Consider the following 24,551-nt stretch of genomic DNA (forward strand, 5'->3'; position numbering starts at 1 on the left):
TGAGAAGGTAGGAATAAAATGGTTTTGATTGCTAATGGTTAGAAAGCAGTGTTCCTTCCATTAAAATGATTTTTTTTTTTGGTTTTTCTCTTTTCTTTCTCTTTTTGGTTCTTTTCTTTGCCAATGACCTTCATGGGCAATTTACAAGTTCCGATTGCGAGGGTAAGTCCATATCATAGAGATTCGACAAAGTTCTACATTGGTTGTCAATTGCCTAAGACAACTTTCACCTTTTATGAGAACTTAGAACCGACTATGTATAGTATCAACTATCAAGTACACACAGAGTGTTCGATTCATGTATCCTATCCCATCTAGTGGGATTAAGGATTGAGTGTTATTGTTGCTTGTGTGGGTAAGTCTACTTATATCCACCCTCCCAAATCCCACTCAGTGGGTGCCTCTTGGATTGGGCTGCCATTTTCTATTTTTGGCACTTTTCATTGTAGCTTATGGAGGATTTCCGATTCTTCTGTTTTATACTATTTCCTATCAAATTTTAATACATTCTTCTTTAATAAATAAGTAATAATAATAAATAACAACTAGGTACAACTTAATCAAATTGTCTTACAGATGCGTTGTGGTGTTTATATTCAAATTTTGTCCCTTTTGTGAGTAATCACTAAGAGAGGCTGTACTTTTTCTGCAAGAATTAATTTAGATGCTCTAGTTTGGTTATGACTAATAAATCCAAATTTACAGGTACAAATCTGCACTTGGAGGACTGTGGGTGGTTTCCATAGTCTTTGCATGTTATGCATTAACAGAAGTTCTTCGAATTTCAAGTAGCACATGGTTAAGTGTTTGGACAGATCAAGATTCCAATGCAGATTACGGACCAGAATATTTTCTCTTCATCTACGCACTTCTATCATTTGGACAGGTCATTCTGCAATGAGTTTATATTTTAACATTTGTACCTTCTCAGTTCTTACATGCCTCCAAACTTCAAAAGTTAACTTCCTACTTAGTATTCAGTGTTTATCACCTTTCACATTACTTTCAAGGAATCAGCATTATTCTTCATCATTCAACAAGATATCGAACTTAACATAGAATACCTTTCTGTACTTTCTTCATTTATAAGAAAAATGAAATGAATATTTCCGTTTATGTGTTCAGGTATCGGTGGCCCTTGCAAACTCTTATTGGTTGACAATTTCTAGTCTTCGTGCTGCCAAAAGATTGCATGACGCAATGTTAGATAAAATACTAAGAGCTCCTATGGTATTCTTCCAAACTAATCCAGTTGGCCGTATAATCAATAGGTTTGCAAAAGACATGGGAGATATAGATACCAATGTTTTTAATTTGGTAAATATGTTTTTGGGGCAAGTCTGGCAACTACTTTCAACATTTGTTCTTATCGGTACTGTGAGCACAATATCCCTGTGGGCCATTATGCCACTTCTGATCTTCTTTTATGCAGCATACATATATTACCAGGTGGGTTCTATATCTTATCCTTAGTTTTACAGCAGTCTCATAGAAATGGTTTAAATGCCGAGTTGGTTCTATTTTATTTGCTTTTGCATTATGAAATCTTTTGAAATTTTAGACAACTAGAAATAAAAAATTTCATTTTTTAGTAGATAGAGATGAAAAGTAACAGAGTAATGAGTATGCATGAACGTGATATGTACATTGTATATTTATTCAGAACGATTTGCACTAAGGCTTGCTCTGGTCAAAGTCAACGTTTGGAGCATCATCACTATTTGAGGATTAACCTCAAATCCACTATTTTTTTAGATTCACTATTAACTTCTATACTGTGAAAAAAACTATTAACAGAGAATAACAAGTTATTCGCAAAGCGAAAATAACTAGCCACTATTTAGAATGTGTCAAAATGGTGTTCAATATAAGGTGTGCCAATAGAAAGAAACATTGTTCAGAAAGATGTGCGTTCATATTATCTTTTAATTGACACCAAGTGATTGTTCATATGTCATTTGACAGAGCACGGCTCGAGAGGTGAAGCGCCTGGATTCCATTACAAGATCTCCTGTTTATGCACATTTTGGAGAAGCATTGAATGGTTTGTCAAGCATCCGTGCCTACAAAGCATATGAAAGGATGGCACACATTAATGGAAAATTCATGGACAACAACATCCGATTTACCCTTGTGAATATTAGTTCAAATCGTTGGCTCACGACAAGGTTAGAATCATTAGGAGGCCTCATGATTTGGTTGATAGCAACATTTGCTGTCTTGCAGAATGGAAGTGCTGAAAACCAGGCAATGTTTGCATCTACCATGGGTCTACTTCTCAGTTATACTTTGAACATAACAACTCTTCTGAGTGGTGTCCTCAGACAGGCAAGTAGAGCTGAAAACAGTTTCAATGCCGTTGAGCGGGTTGACACTTATATAGACTTAGAAACTGAGGCTCCGGGTATAATTGAGACAAACCGTCCACCACCAGGATGGCCAGCATCCGGATCAATTGAGTTTGAGGATGTTGTTCTGAGATACAGGCCTGAACTTCCACCAGTCCTGCATGGATTGTCCTTTACTGTACCTCCAACTGAGAAGGTAGGGGTAGTTGGAAGAACTGGAGCAGGAAAATCTAGCATGCTTAATGCATTATTCCGGCTCGTGGAACTACAAAAAGGAAGAATCATCATTGATGGCTGTGACATTTCTATGTTTGGACTAGCAGATTTGCGAAAAGTTCTCACTATCATACCACAATCTCCTGTTCTTTTCTCTGGTATGTACCATAACTAAAAATCTTGTTCTATGTCATGCTTAGATAATCAAATACGAGTTTGATTTTGATTCAATATCATCAAGGTTTTGAATTGTGATTGAAGTTGCATTGTGGGCTAATATAGATCACAGTTGCTAGTATTTTAGTTGAAGTGGCTACTGCAATCGAGATGCCACGGACACATCAAGTGATGCTAACAGTCATGTTAGAATTTTTACTCTATCTTCCAATCATGTGTGAGCACATTATTAGATACACTTGGCTTTTCAAGTGGTTGTTCTCATCCACGCTTTTAATTATTTGCCAATAAATGATTGTCTGATAATGTAAAAAGCTGATCATGCTTAATGAATTATATCTATTCTAACTCCCAAATAAGTTATTATTACATCTATTTTGTTTCATAGGGGAAAACACTGGAAATAATGGATTATTATTCATTATATGACATGAAAGTTATTGTTGTTGTATATGACATGAAAGTTAATTGTTAATGAATTAGAATCAAAATTTGAAGAATTGTTTGCTTTAGCAAACTGTCAGAGTCAGAAAGTGTTATATGGGGGTTCTGTCATCATGAATACAGTGAACTCTTTCTTGGTGACACAAGAATACAGTGTCATATTATTATTGTTGATGCTATTTTTGTTATTATTATGGTTTTATGTTTTTGTTTAATTATGAATAAGCAATTTCTATCAACCTCAACAATCTTTCATTTAGGGACTGTTCGATTCAATCTTGATCCGTTTAATGAACACAACGATGCTGACCTATGGGAAGCTTTAGAGAGGGCTTACTTGAAGGATGTAATAAGAAGAAATCCGTTTGGTCTAGATGCTCAGGTACATTATGTGTTATAATTTTGATCTTTGAGGTTGCTCATATTAATTGGAATACCAAATTCAGGGTATTGATGATGTACTAGTTTTTGGTAAATATAATTGATCTGGTCTTCCTTTTTTTAAGTTTTCAACCATATATATCCATGAAAAATCCAAAATTATTAATACCATTTACTGATTCTATTTTGTCTTTTGGAATTTTATTTATTTATCATGCTTCAAATTGAAAACATATTTTGAAGCCAACAGTACAATGCTACAGACTTTTATTGTTAATAACATGTACAATGGTTTTTGCTTTTCTGAATTTGATGTACCCATATTATGATGTCAGTGACTCTGAATCTGTTACTTTTGGATTAATCAAGCTATTAGAGACCATTGACACACTAAAATAATCACAATTTAATATCTTAAAAGGATTCATTTATTTTTTTAATGGTAACTTTCTGCTTTCGTAACATATAATCAGAAAATAATTTTATCCCTACTTCATTAATCATGTAGATATGTAACATAAGTTGATTTATGGTATTGGAACATGTTTTTGTAAATATAAGTATATAACAACAGCTACCAAAACTGTGAAGTAGTATTGAAACAATCTTATTTATTTGAACAAAAGTTGGAAACATACAATAGTTTTATTTGTGGTTATTACAGTTACTGAGATTACAGAATTTGTTTTTCTCTTAGTGTTGTTAAATTTTCTACTGAGAAGAAGAAATATGACAAGGTAATATTTTGTACTGCATAAAGGTTTCAGAGGGAGGAGACAATTTCAGTGTTGGACAAAGGCAACTGTTAAGTCTAGCTAGAGCATTGTTAAGAAGATCAAAGGTTCTTGTCCTGGATGAAGCTACTGCCGCTGTTGATGTTAGAACCGATGCTCTTATACAGAAAACGATTCGACAAGAATTTCAGTCCTGCACAATGCTTATCATTGCACACAGACTAAATACAATTATTGACTGCAATCGGATTCTGTTGCTTGATGATGGCCGGGTATAACCAAGTAGCATGAGATTTAAATATTGAATTCCTACCTGCACATACTATCACACTCTATTAGAATTAATGTAGAAATGAGTTTAATGGCTTAAATATGTTTTTAGTCTCTGAAAATATACTGAGCTTTGGTTTTAGTCCCTATACATTATTTTCTTTGGGGTTATAATTCCAAAATTTTGGTTTTAGTCCGTATGACGATGTGGCTAATACCAACATATGACACATATCATACTAATCGATGCAAGGCCAATTGTGGTTTTGGCATATTATCGACAAGGACTAAAACCAAAACAATAAACTAAAGTAGGGACTAAAAACTAAGGAAAAAATTTGGGGGACTAAAAACATATTTAAACAGGTTTTAATCTATCAGTGATGTGAAGTCAACTTTGATGATTCAATATTAAGATTCTTCTTATTCCTTTATGCTTTCTAGGTTCTTGAATACAGTTCACCAGAGGAACTCTTAGTAAATGAAGGAAGTGCTTTCTACAAGATGGTTCAAAGTACTGGCCCTGAAAATGCTAAATATTTATGCAGCCTAGTATTTGGAAGGACAGTGAACAATTCGACTCAAGATAACAAGGGTGTTGAAAGCCATATGAGACATTTAGCTTCTACCAATTGGGCTGCTGCTACCCAATTTGCCATGGCTGCTACCCTTTCTTCCTTACACCATCAACTTCAAGGGCCAAGTACTAAAGATAATGAAGATATCCTAGATAAAACAAAGGATGCTGTAACAACACTTCAAGAAGTTCTAGAGGGTAAGCATAATGAAGCCATAGAAGAGACACTGACTAGATACCAAGTTCCTACAGATAGATGGTGGTCTACTCTCTATAAAATTGTTGAAGGTAAGCATAATAATGATATTATTCGATTTTTTATAAAAAAACATCCTGATTTTTCTTGGCAAGTCTTGTACTAGGTAACTAAGATTATATAATTTTAGTTTTACACACAAGTATCAGTATTTGTGTTTGGAAATTGGCGTAGCCATCTTGATTGCAATAGGATTTTTTCCTTTTTATATCTTTAGCAAGTATATCCATAGGAAGAATAAGTTAAGGGCGGTCCAATGCCATGGCTCCCACTTAGTAGGGTCTTAGGTGAATATATGTATGAAGCTTTAGTCCAGCAGCGGAGAGGCTATTCCTCAAATTTGAACTTATGAACTTTAGGCCAAAAGGCAACGACCATACAGTTGATCCGAGATTCATTGGTAATTTGTTTGGATATGGGAAAATTGGAAAGAAATAAGTCTTGGAGACCATGGACGTTTGCTCGTAGACCAAATAGGTTTTGTGATAAATAGAATCCATGGCCTATGTGTGTTGTGATATTGGAAGAGAACAAGTGACAGGGGTTATTCAGATTATAAGAGAGGAGGTACAAGGGGCTCTAAGCCAGCTGTGTGTAGGATTTTAACTATATATTTACTCTTTGTAATGGCTTTTCTCTCATAGTGAAGGTGTTTTGTACTTTAGAGTCGATGTAGGACGTGACTTGCCGAACCCGGATAAATTCTTGTGTCTTTGTTCTCCAATTGCCATCTTGTTTATTCGATTCGCCGCAATGACATAACCAATTGTTGGTTCAGCAGTCTATCACTCTATCCATCATAACAATAAAAATTTGAATCAACTGTCCAGTCATAAAATACCTTGCATGAGTTCATAGTATAACATTAAAGTTTCAGCAACTAATATTCCTTTTGCTTTCACTATTAACTATCCATGCTTCAAGGTATGTTTATCTAAAAAGCAGTATATATATTTGCATCTGCTTTTTCTGATTCTATATTGAATTGATCAATCAGGTCTCGCTGTCTTGATCAGATTGCCTCCAGACAACACTCAACAATTAGAACTTGATTTCGAAGGGAGATCCTTTGACTGAGATGTAGACATAAGTTATTTGTAATCTGTTTAGAAGTGTGTATCATGAACTGATTAAGGTGCATGTTGAGAAAATAATCTGAACAGTCTGATTATGTTATTTGTACTTCTAGTAATATAGATAGAGACCCAGACTTGCAACCACAACGGGTGCAGTTTCTATTTACGAGTTGGGTTTTAGATAAAAATAAAAATAAACGAAAAACTTCAAAATCATCTCACAAATGTATATATTCCATGATTTAGCTTTTCATTTTCCTCTAAAAACCAAATCGCAAACAGATCTTAAACCTATATCTTTCACAAAAGAAGATAGAATGCTCAGAATCACATGATATAGGTCATGTGTTGTTTTGACATATAATGACTAAATCTTACTCAACTCAAAAGTTAACTCAAAGAATGAAGTTGTTTAAATCTTACAAGTACTCACTTAACATATTCTAATTTGATGTGAGGACTTATCTTAATATGGTGTTTGGATGAGGTTGAGTGATGCAGGTGTTGGTTTGCGATTGTGTTAATTGTTTTCATAATTTTGTGATTTTTAAGTGATTAGCTCCCTTCATCTCGTAATTTTTATGGCATTAGGGAGAAAGTTGAAATTGCCCAACTACATATAGCAATGAAAAAAATGAAATCAGATTGTTTTTTTAGTGAAATTGTGTGACAATGTTAATGGAAAACCGATGGTAAAACTAACGTTGTAAATGTTTATCAATGCAAAAGGACCAATTTAATGTACCCAAAAAAAGGACCAATTTAACAAAAATAAATAATCAAATTAAGGAACCTAGTTGAAAAAAAAAAGAAAATTAAGTTGGGGAATCAAAAAATTAATTACGTCTTTAAAATATATTGGAAATTTATTAACTCACTTGAATAGTGAACATATTTTATTCACGATATTATATAACATGTCAAATAGGATAATAAATGTTAACCTTTGTAGGTGATGATTGAACTTGAATTTCCTCAAAAGTGGCCAAAATGGTATCATGCCCAAAGCAATGTAATGACCAAAAATACAATGATGGCCAATCCAAAACAGCACCCTACTATTGCCATGAAAGCCTGAAGATTATAAACATAAATAACTCAGAGCAAAAAAATGGAAATGAAATTACTAACTATAAATTAGACTTATTTTACCTTATCTTGTGATTGAAACTTGAACTTAGCAGTGAACCAGGACAATCCTCTGTCAACAAAAGGTGCCAATGCTAATGCTCTGCATAAGAAGTAACAAAATGACTTTGCCATATTGTACATGTGTAGATATATGCAAACAACAACCATAACAATGCCAAGTTGCAATCTAGGGTAGTACAAATATAATTTATCCCATCACATCCATAATTGCATTTTTTTTTTCAAATGCCCATCCTCTCTTTGCTTTTTTTTAATCAAGGGTATTTCACCCTACAGTAAGGAACTAGTCCCTTTCGTAATGCATGACTACCCTCTTAACAAGTGTCACTCTCAGTGGCCGAGTCTTGGCCTTTGGCCTTGTACGGTACGTGGAGATCCAACGGGACTTTACATCACTGGATCAACTCTATGATGTAAAATTAGTTACATATATATAGCATTTTGTATATAAAAAATATTTCTCGAAAAAAATTAAAAGGACGACCCAAAGCACGAGGCTCCCACTTAGTGGAGTCTGGGGAGGGTAAATGTATGTAACCTTACTCCCACAAGTGGTGGACAAGACTGTTTCCAGGATTTAAACCCGTGACCTCATGGTCACTAATCAACAACCTTACAGTTATGTCAAACTCGCACTATTTTACATGTTTAGTCCCTTCCTCTCATGTTTTCCGGACCCATCCCTAGCCATGAGGCTATTCAATCAAAGTTTACAAGCCAAATGATATTTGCCATCCTTTCAGCCAAAACGCTATCAAGAGTGGGAATGATAGGAGAACATGTTCCAAACTATATAATAAAAAATTCTACAGCAAGAAATTGCAAAGTTTTGGGCACAACACAACAACATATCTACATGATGAATACACAGTTAAAAATGTGAAATGGTTCATTGGTTCAGAAAGCTCACCCTCCAGCTCTTATAAGTTTAGTGACTTGACTACCAGCCCACACCATCGCCATTACTTTGAGAAACCTATGCATCAGAAATTGTTAGCCATCATAGCAACAACAGAAAAGTGGAGAAATCAAATAACATTAGTATGTCCTTACCTTTCTACAGCTGCAAGATAACCCATCTTTGCTGGTGCTGGAGCAATGTAAAACCTAACAAACATGCATATCCCTAGTATCAGTCACTTGGAAATAATTTCCGAAGATCTAAGAACATTAAACAAGGTATCTTGTTGAATATAGTACATATGGGATTGAAGACTGCTCTAAGCAACTAGCCTTAACAAAAAGAAATGGATAAAATGTAGGAAGAAAGTTTCTTATACAAATTAGGATTCTGAGAAAGAAAAAGAAAAGGAAAGCATGAGCCAAATTAGAGGCACAGATTATCACATACCACACAACAAGAAATGTTGCGAGATAGTATGCAGTGTTCAAAAGTCCATAGGATAGAATTCCAGAAAGTCCATATCTCCTCAGTTTCTTCAGGGTCCTGGCATATTAAACAAAATCAGGATATGATTTTCAGTGCAAAGAAATCAACCACAGTTGAAGCAAGAAACTTTATTTATTTGTATTTTGAATGCTTAAATAGAAAAGATGAGAAAAGGGAGGGATGTGAGATAGAGAGGGAGCCATAAAGAGTGAATGCGGAGAAAGAAATTTGCTACACTTGAATCCTGTAAAAAGCATATCAAGGCTACATTTCTTTGTCCGTGATGAGAAGGTAATGATTTGCTGTCATGTTCTTGTTGGATTAAATGTAATATCTTATACACATTCATGAACAGTGATAATACAGTGATAGTCTATAAAACTCATACAGTGTTGGTTTATACATTTTTTTCTCTTCTAGATTTTAGAATGTGGAAAAGTATCAAATCACTAGTCCCTTTTCTGAAGGTTCCATATCAGGCCCAATTGGTTATGTGAGGAGTTGTCCAATAAGTATATAAACCATATCACATAGAATGACGTAGGCGAGGTGAGATTTCCAACACCTTCCTCCACTTATTTCACTTCCTTCCAGTCAAGGAATAATAGTATCATGCTACAAACTAGACTGGACAGTAAATAATTACTACTGAAGTTTAGAGGATTCGGGTCAGTATAGTTATGAATCAATTACTCTGCATAAATTTCTTCAATAATCAGAGGCAACACAAATCAGAAAATAATGCATACTGTTTGTAACACATACACAAACATATAATCAAATTAAAAAAAACATTCTATTCTCAAGCAATTGATGAAAATATATGGCAGGGTGAGTAGAACATACTCATTGCTTGTCAGTATCCCTCCTTTCTTATTCTCTTCGTTTTCTTCTGAACCTAAAAATATATTGTCACTGTTACGATACTAAAAACATCAATTTGAAAGATAAATAAATATAGAAATGCATTGATGTTTTTTATGTTTACAGGAAAATAGAAACCAAGAGGCATTTGTCCATGTTCGCCATGTTCAATTTGAAAACATTTTGCCAGCAGAAATTCGACACTTTTTCACAAAGTAACAGCAAGCAATGAACAGTGTATTTCTATGACTAGACTTTTTAATACATTAAGGGATTCACAGTAAAGCCACTGATGACAGCAGGTTGCAACTTCTGCAGCATACTTCGAGAAAATAGAACAATCATATACCTTCATGGCTGCCTGCACCGGATACTTCATGCGTCTGACTTCACACCAATGAGAGATGGGAGAATAATCCAATTAGTAAAAATATAAACATACAAAGGGAAAATATAAACATAGACTTAATGACTTATATTTTTAAGGAGGAAGAATGTGTCAAGAAAGGAAATAAAAGAACTCAAGAAAAATCACAGGATATTTGAGAATAAAATGTGATAAAATATAATTTCAGATTTATGAGTTTTGAGCCAACAATGTAGATAGTAGTATTGGTGAAATAAGAAATGAAACTCTATGAGTCTCATAAGCACGAACTTACATTTTAAACGAATTAAGACCACATGTTAAAATTAAAAATAATTCTGACTGGACAGTTAATTTATTTTTGTAAGTAGTGGTTGGTGAACCAAATTCATTGACTAAAAAAAGAGATTGAAGGGATGCACAGGCATTGCTGTTATTGCAGTTCTATTCATGACACCTTTAAAACATATTGTTAGTTTTATAATTATTGGAAAATTCCCTGTTTTCACAATGCCTCTAGGCTCTAGCCAATGCCAAACAAATCTGTGATTGGATCATAGCTAACTAAGATTTAAGCAGCCAGGTCCCAAAGTTTAAGTCCAAACAACTTGAGCTTGAAGTAGCTAAACATTTCTAACACAGAAAACTCTGGACTGGGAACATCAAAACTAAAACCCTAATAATACACCAAAACTAAAACCCTAGAAAGGGCATAGCCCTATAATAGCCTAGTTATCTGGTACATCTTTTACAGTTATTTCACTTTAGCATACACCTCACAACAAAGGTTCCAATCAATGTCTCAAAAACCGAAAAGAGATTGGTGAGACCTTCGAGTCAAGGTTTGAGTGTTTCAGCCCAAGTTTACCCCCATTGAGTCAAATTTGTGGACCGCATCACATGACGCGGCCACAAATTGCGGTTGCATTGGCTGCCACAACCCATCCAGTATGACACCAAATCACAATGATGCGACCATAGCAGACCACAATGTAACCGCATCGGACCGCATTTGGGCCACATCAGGCGGCATTGAATTCAAAAATATGTTTTTTATCACAATAATTCACACCACAACGGCCGCAATATGCATCACAACGGTTACAATGACCACAATCGCAACCGTAATTTAAAACATTGTTTATCCCTAATAAAAAATACACCCCTCCCTCAATTTAGCCTCTGAAAAATGAAAAGAAAAATATCAAATTGCAATCAAGAATCTCAAATGACAATCAAAACAGTCCTTGATAGTGAGTGACAAATGTGTCCCTATTCTATTTTTCCCTATCGTGTGAGCAATCTCTTTATTTGCGAAGGTAAGGCTGTATACATCTATCCTCCCTAGACTGCACTAGAAGTGAGCTTCGTGCACTAGACCACCTATTTTATTTTCTATTTTCCCTGTCAAAAACTAATTTAACGGGTATTTGAAGATTTCTCATATGCTAAAATGGAGTGTGCATTTTTTGAGGACCAATTTGGGCCAGGGGCAAATATCTAAGGCCACTGAAGATTATAAGTTAGAACAACTTCATAAGTATATTTTTGATAGAGAAATCGAAAAACCCAACTCGAGCAATTTCACTTCAGATTTAAAAGGAAAAAGGATATATCTGAATTTGAAAACAAAGATATACTACTCACATTGTCATTGGTGTAACTTGAACAAAACCCCCTTCTGTGAAGGGTATGGCACAAACGAGTATTCTTCAATTTAGTGGGCACCATGAGAAGGGTAACACCCCTTCTTTGTGAGAATACATGTAATCCCTCTAACACAAACTTAACACATACCCATATAGCAGAAAATGAAAAAGATTATAAATTTATGGACAAAATAACCTTAAAGTATAAAACTTCATTGATAATAATTGAAGGGGGAAATGTAGCATAGAAATATTTAGCAGTACCTGATGTGAATTGCAGTGAGGTGCAAGTGTTATAGAATGAGACATTTGATGTTGTTGGATACAATTGTGAGAGCTGATACACGAAAAGTGAGAATATTTGTTACGTTTATCTTCTTTTCATCTCAGTTATTCTTAAATTGTAATATCCATACATTTAAAATTTTATATCTTCAACTTTCATTTTTATTACTTACTTTTTATTGAAGAGTCAAGACTGATTTAAAATGAATGATAATAATGTATAAAATTATATAGTGACAATGAATACATTTTTTCTCTCATAATAATTAAAAATTCTTAATAAAATATAAATTATGTTAATCTATGAATAGATTAATAATTGTAGTCTCAAATATGATATTTATAAGAAAATATACCAGTTATTTTGTATAAAAAATTATTATCAATATTTCCAACACAATATTACTTATTTTATTTTCTTAAACATTCTACTTTATACTTGTTTTATTCCTTGTGAGGAAGGACCTTGAAAACAGAATTGTCTCACATACTCTTTTTTGCCATTTTATCTCAACTTCTAATTTTGTTTTGGTTGTCTAAATGACATAAATTACTTTTTAATTTTTTTGAACAAAATAGTTTAATCCTTTGTTATTTAACCTTTGTCTATTTTATTATAAGTGGTATTAGATTTAGTCAAAATATATTAGAAATGCCAGCCAGCAGTCTTTTATGTGCATGTTCATCCTTTCATTAATTCCTTGATAATTTCTATATTATCACTTCATTCTATAGATACAAAATTAATATTTTTGGAGGTGTATAATTATTGCTTACAAAAAAAATTGAACATTAAACATATATTACATATAATTTTACACAATTGTTGTGGATAGTCCACATATATAACATATAATTTTACACAATTGTTGTTTGGCTCAATAGATTAATGTTAAAGTCACTATTATTGATTATATCTCTTTTTAGTAACAGATTCAAGGTCCTCCAATCCATTCAAACCTAAATAAAATTTAGAGATAACTAAATAAAAAATTAATTTCTTTTGAATTGTGTGGTTATCCATTCCAACAAGTGACATTCTTATAGATTGAATTTTCGATCATTTACTCATTCTAAGATGTAGTAGTGTCTTACACTATTTAATCAACGTCTCGTTGATGCAGTTTTTTATTTTAAGATAATGTAACTTAGATACTCAAAACATACAGAAATTAGGAAACTTTCTTTTTGAGATGCTAGAATAAATTAAAGAATTTTGAATCGAATCCTATCCCACAGTTTTGTGAGTTAAAGTAAATATCATAACTGCTGAGGTATTTTCCATAGTAATAAAATTCTTGGTATAAAAAATATTGGAAATTTTGCATATTAGCACCGTGACGTTTATATCTTGCTAATTTAATCTCTAACTTTGTTCATTTTAATTTTTTTTGCAGCTGTTATAATAAACATGATTTGAAGACTATTATTATACTCTCCATTAAAATTTGAAAGTGAAGCTAGCAGAAGCAAAATGCAATGTGGAACATGGAAAGTTTACTTCCTTTCAAAAAGTAGAAGGCATGTCGGCTTCAGAATTCAATTCACAGATAAACTGGAAGAAGAATTTCAAAAACCTTGTATCAAAGGCTATTTTATTATTTTGACTCACGACATTAATTACATACAGAATATTATAGTTTTTCCGAATAATATTGCTACCATAATTATGGTCATATTTTTAAGTACAATATAACTATTATTCCAACCATAATTTAAAATAATGAGATCAAACAAACACAATCTCTTAGTAAGCTTTATAATTTCTAGTTTATTATCACTTAGTATTAGTATTTTAAGCCGATTTGAATGAAGTGGAGTACCTAGAATTCCTTCTTCTATTGTTTTTATTCACAACTGACATTAAAAACAATAATATTGCTAATAAATAGTAATTTCACATTAACAACTGTGTAAATTTATATGTTATATATAAGCTGTCCAAGGATATTTTTTAATAATGGTTGAAACTTGAAAGGTATTAAGATGGCCTATTGCAGAAATAAAGTTCTGTAGACATTAAAAATATATATTTGTAAATACAAGTCAGCAGAATTTGAACTGCCATAACGTTATCTTTTATATTTGTCAAAATAAAATACTCTATTATACTCATAACTTTAATATTTATTGGTATTATAAGGTGAGAAACAAAGAAAATCAATTACTAAATCCATTCTCTGCTCAAGTTATTTCTGTTGGTTATTTGCATTAGATATAAATTTAATCATAATGGTTGGTAGAATCAATAGAATACAAGTCTACTTTAAACTTGAAATTTATGTCTTGGTCCATAAAATAAAACTATATTGTCTTGTAATAATGCTAATCAGAAAATATATATCTATCAAATTTTGTTTGAAAATAGAAAGGTCGTTTTTATTTAATATAGAAATAATATATAGTCATAATGCTTATGTGATAGAAACACGGTGGTGAATATGAATGAAGAGTAGTCCAATAAGCCCAAAAAGATTAAATACAAACCTAAATGGTTTGTATGAGTAGGAATAATAATTATGTTTTTAATAGTCTAAATCAAATGGGCTTCAATTATCAGCTCATATTAGGAGAACCATAAGGTATCTCTTTGTAGTATTTAATCTGAACTTATGAAGGAAATTGTATGTAGAATCAATTATTCAGTATAGTAGTCTTAGCCATTATTTCTTCTATGTTATTACCTTAAGTAACGTGCATCATTGGTGCTTTCATTCTTGAACAATGCCTCCCAAGAACTCTAACAAAGAGATAGATGAATCATTGCTCCAAATCTTTGCTGACAAACTGCAAGAAAACAAAGAGCAACAAGACTCTCGCCACAAAGCTATTTCAGACGCGCTACGTGCCATCACAGACAAATTGGTAGGTATTTCTATGTTGCCTCCCCATCCCCCGGATCCCCTTATTATGGCATCTTCCTCACACATCACAGACACTAACCATATACCCACTATTTCTCAGCCCACGCCACCACCACACACCCTCACCCAACCCCAACAACACCCTTATCCCCCACCAGTACCCATCCTACATCCATACATCGGTCCCACCCTTTTTTACTCATCATCTTCCCCACTTACGTCCGCAATTCCCTATCCCCCCTGCTGGACATCCACAACCCAGAACTCCTAAATTACAACTAAACACATTTGACGGGTCTGAACCATTAGATTGGTTATTTCAAGCAGAACAATTCTTTCATTTTTATCAGGTTCCACTAGAACAAAGACTCCATACTATATCCTTTTATATGAAGGGTGAAGCCCTCAGCTGGTTTAAATGGGTTTTTTATAATGCAAAAATTACAGATTGGGAAAGTTTCACACGATGCTTGGAAATTCGTTTTGGCCCATCAACATATGAAAATCATCAAGTGGAGTTATTTAAACTCCGACAAACGAGTACTGTCGCAAATTATTAGAAGCAGTTTGAGAAAACCAACAATCGTGTTTGGGGTCTGTCTCCCGAAAGTATACTTAATTGTTTTATTTCTGGATTAATTCCTGAAATCAGACTTGGAACTTGCTATTTTACGTCCTAACCATATTGTAGAAGCACTAAGACTAGAAAAATTGGTGGAAGCAAAAATTAAGGACTCCAAGCCATCCTACACTAGAGTAACCCGTTATCTAAACCCTTACAACCCACATCCCAACCCACGACCAAACAATCAACCCACCCTCAATAATAATCAACCCAACCAAACATCCAATATTCCCACTCGTCGCCTTACTATTACTCATATGCAGGAGAGACGCGGCCAAGGTCTCTACTACAATTGTGATGAAAAGTTTCATACGGGACATCGTTGCCAGCATAAACAGTTCTTAATGTTATTGATTGATGAATTTTCTAATGGCACAAGTGAACCTTTAATCTCATTGGAGTCCACAGAAGAGGAACTCAGTGAGTCCCCACCAGACCTTATCCATTTTCAGTTATCTGAGCAAGCTTTGGAAGGCCAACTTTCACCTAAGACTCTTAGATTTACGGGGTCCATTGTAGGACAACCAGTTATCGTGTTGGTCGACACGGGGAGCTCTCATAATGTGATCCAACCTCGCTTGGCCCACCACTTACAGCTAAGTGTTTCCCTAACCCCTAAATTTCCAGTTATAGTTGGTAACAGAGCCCAGTTATCTCAGACTTTGCCATCCCATCAATGAATTTCAATGTGGGAGAAAACACTATAACACTACAAGGCGACAACCAACTCAGCCTCCAACACTCCACATTTCATCAAATTTCTAGACTCATCCATATGGATGCCATTGCCTCATTCCACACTATTTAATTCCTACTCTTCGAAACCGAACCAACCACCAATATCCTACCCTCTCCTAACACCCACCCCCAAATATTACTCATTCTTAAAAAATATGACCAAGTTTTTCAACAACCACACGGCCTACCCCTAACATGCACCCATGACCACCACATTCCTCTACTTCCACACTCTGCTCCAATCTCACAAAAGCCTTACTGTTACCCCCATAACCAAAAGGAGGCAATGTCTAAAATGTTACAAGACATGCTTGATGAGGGTGTGGTTACACCCAGCACCAGTCCGTTCTCCTCCCCCGTTTTGTTAGTCAAAAAGAAATATGGCAGTTGGCATTTTTGTGTGGATTATCAGGAACTCAACTCAGTCACCGTGCGCGACAGATTTCCAATACCAATAATTGATGAATTATTGGATGAACTAGGCGGAGCAAAAATGTATTGTAAGATTGATTTGCGTTCCGGATATCACCAAATCTGAGTTAGTCCAGAAGACACCCACAAAACAACATTATGTATCTTTGATGGACGCTATGAATTCCTAGTGATGCCGTTTGGGCTCATGAATGCGCCATCCACATTTCAAGCCGCAATGAACGACTTGCTCCGACCTCACTTACGTCGGTTTGTTTTAGTGTTTTTTGATGACATATTAGTTTACAGTTCTTGCTTGAAGGATCACATATTATATTTACAAATTTTTATGGACCTATTAATCTCTAACCATTTTTATGCCAAGTCATCAAAATGTGTCTTTGGTGTTTCTTCAGTGAATTATTTGGATCACATTATTTCAGAACATGGTGTAGAACCTGATCTAGAGAAAATTCGGGCAATGGTGGATTCGCCACTGCCCCGTTCACTCATGACACTCAGAGGGTTTTTAGGACTCACCGACTTCTATCGCAAATTTGTTAAAGCCTACGCCACTCTCCCTGCTTCCCTCACTGATTTACTTAAAAACAACAGTTTTACATGGTCTACAACAGTTGACCAGGCTTTTACAATACTTAAAAAGGCTATGACTACTATGCCAGTGTTGCAACTACCAAACTTCGACCAAGTTTTTGATGTTGAAACTGATGCGTTGGCTATCACTGTAGGCGTTGTCCTCTCTCAAGGTGGTCACCCGCTCGCCTTCTTTAGCAAAAAGATGTCTCTAAGAATGCAACACGCATCGGCTTATGTTCGAGAAATGTACGCCATCACTGAATCTGTTAAGAAATGGTGTCAGTATCTCATTGGCAAAAAATTCAATATATACACAGATCAACAAAGCCTTAAGCACCTCATCTCTCAAGGATTTCACACTCTTGAGCAACAGAAATGGACGACTAAAATAATTGGTTTCCATTTTGACATCAAGTACAGAAGTGGTACCTCTAACAGGGTTGTCGATGCCTTGTCCAGATGTCATGGTGATGAGAAGTCCATGTTCTCCTCCATCTCGTCCCCGATTCCAACCATCATTGACAAATTAAGAGGCTACACACAAACTGAAGGGCAAAATTTTATTCAAAAATTCCAGACAAGAGAAATAACAAACTCAAAATTTACTTTTTCACATGGGTTACTCTTATATGATAACAAGATATTTATACCTGATATAGATAACTTGAGGCTAACCCTTATGCAGGAATTTCATGCTTCACCATCCGCTGGACATTCAGGATGGAAACCAACTCTCAGCCGTCTCACAACATCATGTTACTGGTCCGGAGTGACCAAAGATGTCAAACACTTCATTCGGCTCTGTCCCACTTGCCAATATAACAAATATAGTCCTCATAAATCAAAAAGCTTATTGCAACCACTACAAATTCTAGAAAGGGTGTGGGAGGATCTATCTATGAATTTTATAACTCATTTACCTGTCTCACGTGGCCATACAGTTATATGGGTTATTATAGATCAGTTGACAAAGTATTCTCATTTCATTGCACCCCCCCCCCCAAATTCACTACTGAATCTCTGGCTCATAGGTTCCTGAATGGTATCTGCAAGTTACATGGCATTCCAAAATCAATTGTTTCAGTCAGGGACAAAATCTTTCTAAGTCATTTTTGGAAAGAACTATTTACACTACTGGGAACTCAACTGTGTTATAGCACGACTTACCGCCCACAAACAGATGGTCAAACGGAAGTAGTCAACCGTTGCCTCCAAACGTATCTTTGTTGCTTTGCAGGTACCTATCTGAAGCAATGGTTCGACCACCTCCCTCTCACCGAGAATTGGTACAACACAAGTCATCACACTTCCATCGACTTATCTCCGTTTGAGGCTCTCTATGGTCGTTCTCCACTAGGGATGTCAATATGGGCATTACCCGCGGGCCAGCCCGCATTGCCCGTAAAAAAATGCGGGCAGGGCATGGTATTTTTGCCTGTTAGCCCATATTGCTCGGCTCGTTTGCCCACTTTATTAGCGGGCATTTTAAACGGGCTCCGCGGGCTGCCTGCGGGCATTACATTCAACACTTTAACATTTTAATTTTGGCCCAGTGGCCCAAACTCCTTTAATTATTACATATTTACATATTTACATTTGCAATTTCTTTTACATTTTCCACAGCCACAGTGAGTCACAGAGTCAGTGACCGTGTTCTACACATTTGCAAATTGCAATTTCTTTTACTTCTAGTCTTCTACATCAAATCATCAATCCACTCTTCCATCTTCAATTCTTCCTTCACTCAGCAATTATTTCTTCACTCGCCAATTCTTTCTTCACTTCTTCTTCTTCCTTCAACTCTCCTTCTCCACCATGACAACCAGATCCCACGACCATAATGAGGATAAACCACCAACTACCAACAATGATGGCAACTGTGATCTCATCCAAAGAAGACAACGGCCACGACCATCACAACAAGTGGATTCAGGTTTGATTTTCCCCAATTCAATTTCCCTAATTTAGTTTTTCCCAAATCAATTTTATCCTAATTTAATTCCCCCCAAATTAATGTTTTTTCTTCAATTTATGCTTGAAGTGTTCTCTGAATCTTTGTTGCTTTCTTCTCTTAAATAGTATGAACATTACATCAAACCACTTGTGTTTTATGTTCTCTGAATCTTTTTTTCATTTTTACTATAGCATTGAGACATTTTTACTTACTTTTGTTTTATGTTCTCTGAACATTACAAAACACTGCAAAGTCTGGTGTGATTTTTTGGCAAGTGAAGGACACAAAACGTATGACTATGCTAAAATGCTAAGATTTTGTCTCCTATAGTGAGCTTTGACGATAATCAAAGGAGGAAAAATTCACTTTTTAGTCATTGTTCTGTTCATGAGCTTCTAAAACCATGAGATCTAAATAAGCAAAGTCACTTAGCCAAATTCCAGCTTCAAACTCCTTCAAAATGTTATGACATTTTTTAATTTTAAAAATGTATGGTTTTAAAATTATCGTTGATATATCTAGTTACTCTAACTGTTACAACTTAGTTGTTCATGTGATAGCAATTATTGACTTGTTGTTGACTTATTGTAGCAGATATTGTTGTGCTTGAAACAACTCAAACAAGTGACCCTAATGATGTGAATGTTATTGATAATGATGTACATCCTACTTCTAATGCTAGTACAAGTAAAAAAAAGGTCAAGAGCAACAAGAGCTAAATGTTGGAATTTCTTCACAATTTTAGAAGAGTTGCCTGATGGGGTTAAGAGGGTTGAGTGCAATGCTTGTAATGCACAATACAAAGCTGGTGGGAATAAATATGGGACACATTCTATGACTCGTCACTTAGATGATTGTCCAATTCGTCACTTAGATGATTGTCTAAAAACTAAGTTTGAAGATGTGGGTCAAATGATGATAGATGGACAAGGAAAATTAAAGTCTCACACTATATACCAATTGGTATCCCGTGACATGTGTGCTGCTGCAACAATTGAGCATGATTTGCCATTCAAATTGTTGAGTATAGAAATATTAGAGCTTGGTTGAAGTACTTGAATCCATATTATGCTCATATTAGTAGAAATACTGCAAAGACTGATGTATTAAAAGTTTACAAGCGTGAGAAGGAGAAGCTTCGACAGACATTGGCTAGCATTCCTAATAGGATATGCTTAACTTCTGATATGTGGACAGCTTGTACGACCGAGGGCTATTTATGTTTGACAGCTCACTATGTTGACTTAGATTGGAAGTTAAATAGTAAAATTCTCAACTTCTGCCATATGCCTCCTCCTCATATTGGCTTTGAAATGTGTGCAACGATATTACAGTTTTTGAAAGAGTGGAAAAATGATAAGATTTTCTCTCTAACTTTGGATAATGCTAGTGCAAATGACACATTGGTGGGAATATTGAGGAATAAACTTGTTGAGGATGATAATGGGTTGGTGGCTGGTGGAAAGTTTTTTCATGTGCGTTGTTCTGCACATATTCTGAATTTGATTGTCCAAGATGGTTTGAAAGTTGCTGGTGAAGCCTTGCATAAAATTAGAGAAATGTCAAATATGTGAAAGGTTCAGAAATAAGAAACATGGCCTTCAATGTCAAATATGTGAAAGGTTCAGAAATAAGAAACATGGCCTTCAAAAAATGTATTGCAGAGTCGAGTGGTCTTATTGACACTTCCGTTGAGTTGAAACTCGATATGCCTATAAGATGGAATTCAACTTATATATTACTTGAAAGTGCTCTCAAATACAAACACAGTTTTAGTAATTTTCCAATGTATGATTCTAATTACCGATATTGTCTTTCGGAAGAAGAGTGGACAAGAGCACAACGAATTTGTGATTTCTTGTGTCCATTCTTTCAGAATACTGAATTAATTTCTGGTACATCATACCCAACATCTAACTTGTATTTCATGCAAGTTTGGAAAATTCAATGCGTTCTACTTCAAACTGTAAAAGATGAAGATGAAGTCATAAGGGGAATGAGTGAAAAAATGATTGTTAAGTTTGAAAAATATTGGAATGATTAGTGTCACACTTACTATGGGAGCAGTTTTGGACCCACGAATGAAGTTGGAAATGTTGAGATGTTGCTATTCAGAAATTGATGTTGGTACTGCTGATGAAAAAGTAGCACATGTGAAGTCAAACTTGTACATGCTTTTTGAGAAGTATGCTGCAGCTACTACAAGCAACAATCAATCTAACTTGAATGTGCAAACCAATCTTACAAGTGGCTCACTTCCAAAAACATCAAGGAGTACAAGTTCAGTCAAAAGAGAAGTTTAATTTGTTTACTGCGAATTAGATTGATTCGTTATTACTTGTTTATATTTTTGATGGTTTATTTTAGTAAATGTTTTCTATTGTCTGATTTTTATGCTAGGAATTAAAAAAACATAATATGATTCTTATAAGTCAAGCTGGGAAGTCTCAACTAGATGTCTACTTAGATGAACCAATCAAAGAGTTGGATGAAGAATTAGATGTCTTGAAATGGTGGAAGGGTAAAGTTACTCGTTTTCCTAATTTATCAGTATTGGCTCATGACTTGCTAAGCATTCCTATTACTACTATTGTATCTGAAACTGCATTTAGCATTGGTGCACATGTCCTTAACAAATATAGGAGTCGTCTTTTGCCAAAAAATGTACAAGCTTTGATTTGTACTCACAATTGGTTGCATGGTTTGATGCAACCTAACCTAAATTTTGATTATTTCTTCTTATAATTGTTCAATGTGAGTTTAACTATTTCATTCTTCTAATTTTGTTACTATATGTAGATGAAGATGATGATGAATCTAATGATATTGGGAATGGAACAACTTCAAGGATGGTTGATTGAAGATGATCAAATGATGATTGAAGATTTTAATATTAGCTAATCCAAGACTTTATTACTGCTTGGTTATTTTATAATTATTATTGCATACTTGTTAGAGAGAATTATTATCTAATATGGTTAGAGATACATGTTTTGAATTATTATTATAGAGACTTTTAATTGTTATGTAATGTGGTTATGTAAAATCTATTGATTTCCTGCCTAATGTACTGCATAGGAAATTTGAATTGACATTTGATAACTTAACATTCACCATTGTTGTTGTTTCTAATGTAAACATGAAAATGTCTGCGGGCCGCCCGTTAGCCCGTTTTAAAATGGGCAGGGCATGACTTTTTGTCTGTTAACCAATTGCGGGCATGCCCGACCCGCTTAAATTATTGCGGGCATTTGTGGGCGCAGGCTAAACGGGCCGGGTGGCCCGTTTTACCATGCCTATTCTCCACCCAGTTTGAAAGACCATTTGCCACAGCCCACTTCTTCAAATGGGGTCGCAACTCTTCTGCAAAACAGGGGAACACTATTAGCTACGTTAAAACAGAATCTTCGTAAGTCCCAACAACAAATGAAAGCTCAAGCAGACTCAAAACGACAAGATCATACCTTTGAAGTAGACGAGTGGGTCTTATTGCGCCTCCAATCGTACCGCCAGACGATGGTGCTCCGTCGACCATCACATAAGTTGAGTCGCCGATTTTATGGACCTTACTAAGTGATTCGTCGCATCAGCCATGTTGCATATGAACTTGCTCTACCGGTCACGGCGAAGATCCACCCCATCTTCCATGTCTCGTTACTAAAAAATAATTTGGTATCCCTCATGGTCAACATGCAGATCTTCCCTTGGACTTGGCTGATTCGGACCTCCCTACTGTCGGTACTGAGGCCACTGTTGACGGAGGATTGAGGAAAGGTGTCAAGGAAAACCCCACTTGTGTTGGGAAGACAATAAATCTAAACCCACATGAGACTTTGTTTCCAAATGAAGAGGCTAAGAACAAAATGTTGAAAGAAGTGAATGAGAGAGGAAACAACAGAGGCATTTTTACAACTCTGAGTGCAAATGGGCTTCACCTAGATAAAGTGCATATTACTTCTGGCCTTTATGACCAAGTAATGGATGCTGACACATGGGTCCCAGCTGCACCATTGGAAGTGGGAGTTAACTCTCCACCGTTGGATGGCCTGCCACATTGTGCCCCTAGTCTCTCAAGTTTCGCACTTGCTCAAGCTCCAATGCACATTCAAAAAGAGTTGTTGGATGCATTGAACAATATGCATCAAAAGGACAAATTCACAGCTATCCCATGTGCCTCTGACTCCTCGGCTGCTGTGTTCCCTTCAACCAAGCCCCACTACATGCCATCTTCCCAATCCTTAGCCACATCTTCACACAAGGTCACAGCTGGACACAACAATCTTTTGGGCCCCTCACACTCAAACAATTATTCCAACCTTGAGGACAAGGTTAATGTTGCAGGGATGGGAAATGATAGAAACACCGTGGTGAATATGAATGAAGAGCACCCCAATAGACCCACAAGGATTAAATACAAACCTAAATGGTTTGCTGATTATGAATAGGAATAATAATTATGTTTTTAATAGTCTAAATCAAATGGACTTCAGCTATCAGCCCATATTAGGAGAACCCTAAAGTATCTCTTTGTAGTATTTAATCTAAACTTATGAAGGAAATGGTATGTAGAATCAATTGTTCATTATAGTAGTCTTAGTCATTATTTCTTCTCTGTTATTACCTTAAGTAACGTGCATCATTATGCCACAAAGCAAGTTAACTTTCTATACAAATAGTTCAGAAATATATATATTTGCTTGGACATTTGAATTCCTCCTAGAAGCTATTAAAAATTTATTTCTGAATAATCTAAATATAACATATAATTTTATGCAATTAGGCATTAAAACCATAAAATGTGTTAAGCCATATATGTTGTCCTATCATCTTATATACCCCCTGTTTTTCATTAATTAGAAAATTAAAACATAAATTTAATATATATTAACTTTATATTTTCTGATCAATGAAAATGAAATAATGCATAGAGTGATACATATCTTGTAACAGAAGATATGTTCTCATGATCAATAACTAAACTAGCAAGTTACCCGTGCATTTGCACGAGACTGTATTTTTTGCCGCATGATTAAGAACATATATTACATGTGCATTTATGATTAAGAATATGTATGTTGCTCATGCATTCACATGATTAAAAACATATATGTTACCAGTGCATTCATATTGTTAAAAATTATTAATTATATATAAAATCATACGGTCAGACCATACA

The 24,551-nt window shown here is 35.0% G+C and overlaps 2 protein-coding genes across 8 annotated transcripts in view; one reads left to right on the forward strand and one right to left on the reverse strand.

Moving 5' to 3' along the window:
- LOC109329768 (ABC transporter C family member 12-like) overlaps window positions 1-24,328 on the forward strand; it is a 35,969-nt gene extending 11,641 nt beyond the window's left edge. For 4 of the 6 annotated variants that reach the window (XM_019563570.1, XM_019563571.1, XM_019563574.1 and 1 more), the window contains 7 exons: window positions 706-886; window positions 1,126-1,449; window positions 1,966-2,722; window positions 3,446-3,567; window positions 4,327-4,572; window positions 5,015-5,435; window positions 6,401-6,585. In XM_019563570.1, the coding sequence (XP_019419115.1) occupies window positions 706-886; window positions 1,126-1,449; window positions 1,966-2,722; window positions 3,446-3,567; window positions 4,327-4,572; window positions 5,015-5,435; window positions 6,401-6,480 (2,131 nt within the window). In that variant the 3' untranslated portion in view covers window positions 6,481-6,585. Of the gene's footprint in view, window positions 1-705; window positions 887-1,125; window positions 1,450-1,965; window positions 2,723-3,445; window positions 3,568-4,326; window positions 4,573-5,014; window positions 5,436-6,400; window positions 6,586-11,742; window positions 11,755-24,305 lie in introns of those variants that run through there. The other 2 variants (XM_019563572.1, XM_019563573.1) reach the window with 2 other exon arrangements.
- Window positions 7,363-12,282, reverse strand: LOC109329769. 2 transcript variants are annotated; one of them, XM_019563576.1, is made up of 9 exons: window positions 12,166-12,282; window positions 11,900-12,037; window positions 10,235-10,268; window positions 9,868-9,919; window positions 8,983-9,078; window positions 8,685-8,738; window positions 8,542-8,607; window positions 7,632-7,710; window positions 7,363-7,553 (listed from the first exon to the last, which is right to left on the reverse strand). In XM_019563576.1, the coding sequence occupies exons 1-9, from the start codon at window positions 12,208-12,210 to the stop codon at window positions 7,476-7,478; spliced, it is 642 nt and encodes a 213-aa protein (XP_019419121.1). In that variant the 5' UTR covers window positions 12,211-12,282; the 3' UTR covers window positions 7,363-7,475. The 2 variants fall into 2 exon arrangements, with proteins under 2 accessions (XP_019419121.1, XP_019419122.1); XM_019563577.1 differs by lacking the exon at window positions 12,166-12,282 and having other exon boundaries at window positions 10,235-10,272; window positions 11,900-12,129.

This window comes from Lupinus angustifolius, chromosome LG16 (genome assembly GCF_001865875.1).
Source record: "Lupinus angustifolius cultivar Tanjil chromosome LG16, LupAngTanjil_v1.0, whole genome shotgun sequence".
Classification (NCBI taxonomy): Eukaryota; Viridiplantae; Streptophyta; class Magnoliopsida; order Fabales; family Fabaceae; genus Lupinus; species Lupinus angustifolius.